The sequence below is a fragment of the Bombina bombina genome, chromosome 12 (genome assembly GCF_027579735.1).
Source record: "Bombina bombina isolate aBomBom1 chromosome 12, aBomBom1.pri, whole genome shotgun sequence".
Taxonomy (NCBI): domain Eukaryota; kingdom Metazoa; phylum Chordata; class Amphibia; order Anura; family Bombinatoridae; genus Bombina; species Bombina bombina.
In genome coordinates this window covers 14417388-14419006 of record NC_069510.1, presented here as the reverse complement: position 1 = coordinate 14419006, position 1619 = coordinate 14417388, and the positions used below count along the sequence as shown (strand labels likewise).

General features: G+C 33.9%; 1 protein-coding gene across 1 annotated transcript in view; it reads right to left on the bottom strand.

Moving 5' to 3' along the window:
* LOC128643226 (glycosyltransferase family 92 protein F13G3.3-like) overlaps positions 1 to 587 on the bottom strand; it is a 1430-nt gene extending 843 nt beyond the window's left edge. The window contains exon 1 of the mRNA XM_053696211.1: positions 1 to 587. This exon is cut by the window's left edge and continues 843 nt beyond it. Within this exon, the coding sequence (XP_053552186.1) occupies positions 1 to 564 (564 nt within the window). The 5' untranslated portion in view covers positions 565 to 587.
* Between the last annotated feature and the right edge of the window lie 1032 nt (positions 588 to 1619).

Genomic DNA, 1619 nt, shown 5'->3' with positions numbered 1-1619 from the left:
TATAGTCTGTATGAACTGGAGCGTATTGCTGTAATTTCCAAACATTGTAGAAATGCAGACTGTGAAGTTGGCTGTAAATACTCCAGGCTCACGGTTTTTTATTCTGAACTTAGGTTGGTGAGTTATATCTTTATCTGGAGACTGATGGAGAGAAATGTAGTTTGGTTCACAACCAGGAGGCTCTGGACAGATGACATCAGCCAAACCATATGGAAAACCAAATCTATCTTCGTGTAGATCTATTTCAGCTTTTGATATATGCGTTAAGTTATTTAAAGTACAACAAAAAAGACAGTATAGATTCTTTACCTCTTTACTGTGGATAATACTGAGGATTCGAATCTGGTCCTTCTCTCTGTTGTCATAGTACGGAGCAATTACAAATGTTCGACTATCATGTAATGGGGTGATCGTACCAATGCTTAATACAGAAATGCACTGCCTACTTGATTGTTTTCTCATTTCAGATGAAAGTATTCTTGTCCAAAAGTAATTTAGGCTTATCATCAGACATGTAATGCCAATAGTGCTTCCAAGGAAGAAAATGTGCCTTATGTGAGACATATTTCCTTTAGATATAGCTGAGATCGACGTGTAACCTGTGCATCAATAAAAGAAAAAAAAGTTATAGAAAATACATTTCTGAAGATCTTTTTGTAAATGTGTATATTTCTTCATGTGAAATTTAAGCATAGACAAACGTAGGACCCAATTCTCAAAATAACTTTCCAGCTTGAATTGAAGTAATAGGACAGACTACACAGGAGCAGAATTCACTGAATTCTCTATGTAAAGATGAGGGCTGTCTAACATACATGAATCTCACAGGGGAGAGTAAGGATAAAAAGCACTGATACAAATTCTTAATTTGCAGCAAATACAAATAAAACTGAAATATATATTTGCTTCTAGTTTAGTAGGTATTACTTTTCTTTTCATATAAGTGTGTTTTCATTTTTGCATTCAGCTGGTGAGATAAATCAGTGAGAAGTGCAGGTGTAAAATGCTTACAGATTATAATAAGAGTTGTGACAGAGCATTAGACACATCCAGTGAGCTCCTCTATTCAGCCCACTCTCTGAAATGGTCAGGCGTATTTCACATTGAAAAAAAAATACATTGTTTAAAGCAATTTTCAACATATACACAGAAATACACAAATTTTAATCATAGTTTGTTAAAGATACACAGGAATAATCAAGGTAGAATTAGAATTTATACAAATCAGTCTCTTTACATTGCTGTACACAAATTCAAATAAAATACAAAAAAACTGAAGAAATATAAAATATAAAGCACAATATGTAAATTTAACAAAACTCTCATGTTATTCACCCAAGTGGTCAGAAAGTTATCAAGTATTGAAGGAGTTATATGGTCCCACTCTGAGAAAATATCCTTATGTGCAGAGCTCCTGGCTTGGCTGGGTGGCTGAAGTTAAAATATTACCAAAAGTGATATATAGGTTAGAAGTATATCATTAACATTGTCAAGGAACAAGTTGAGGTAACTGCAGGTATACTATTCAAACAAAAAAATTATTTGGGGAGAACCCCAAATCGGCTTGGTGCGCCAAGTATGTTTAGTGATCACAAATAGTGTCATAAAATATATGCAGT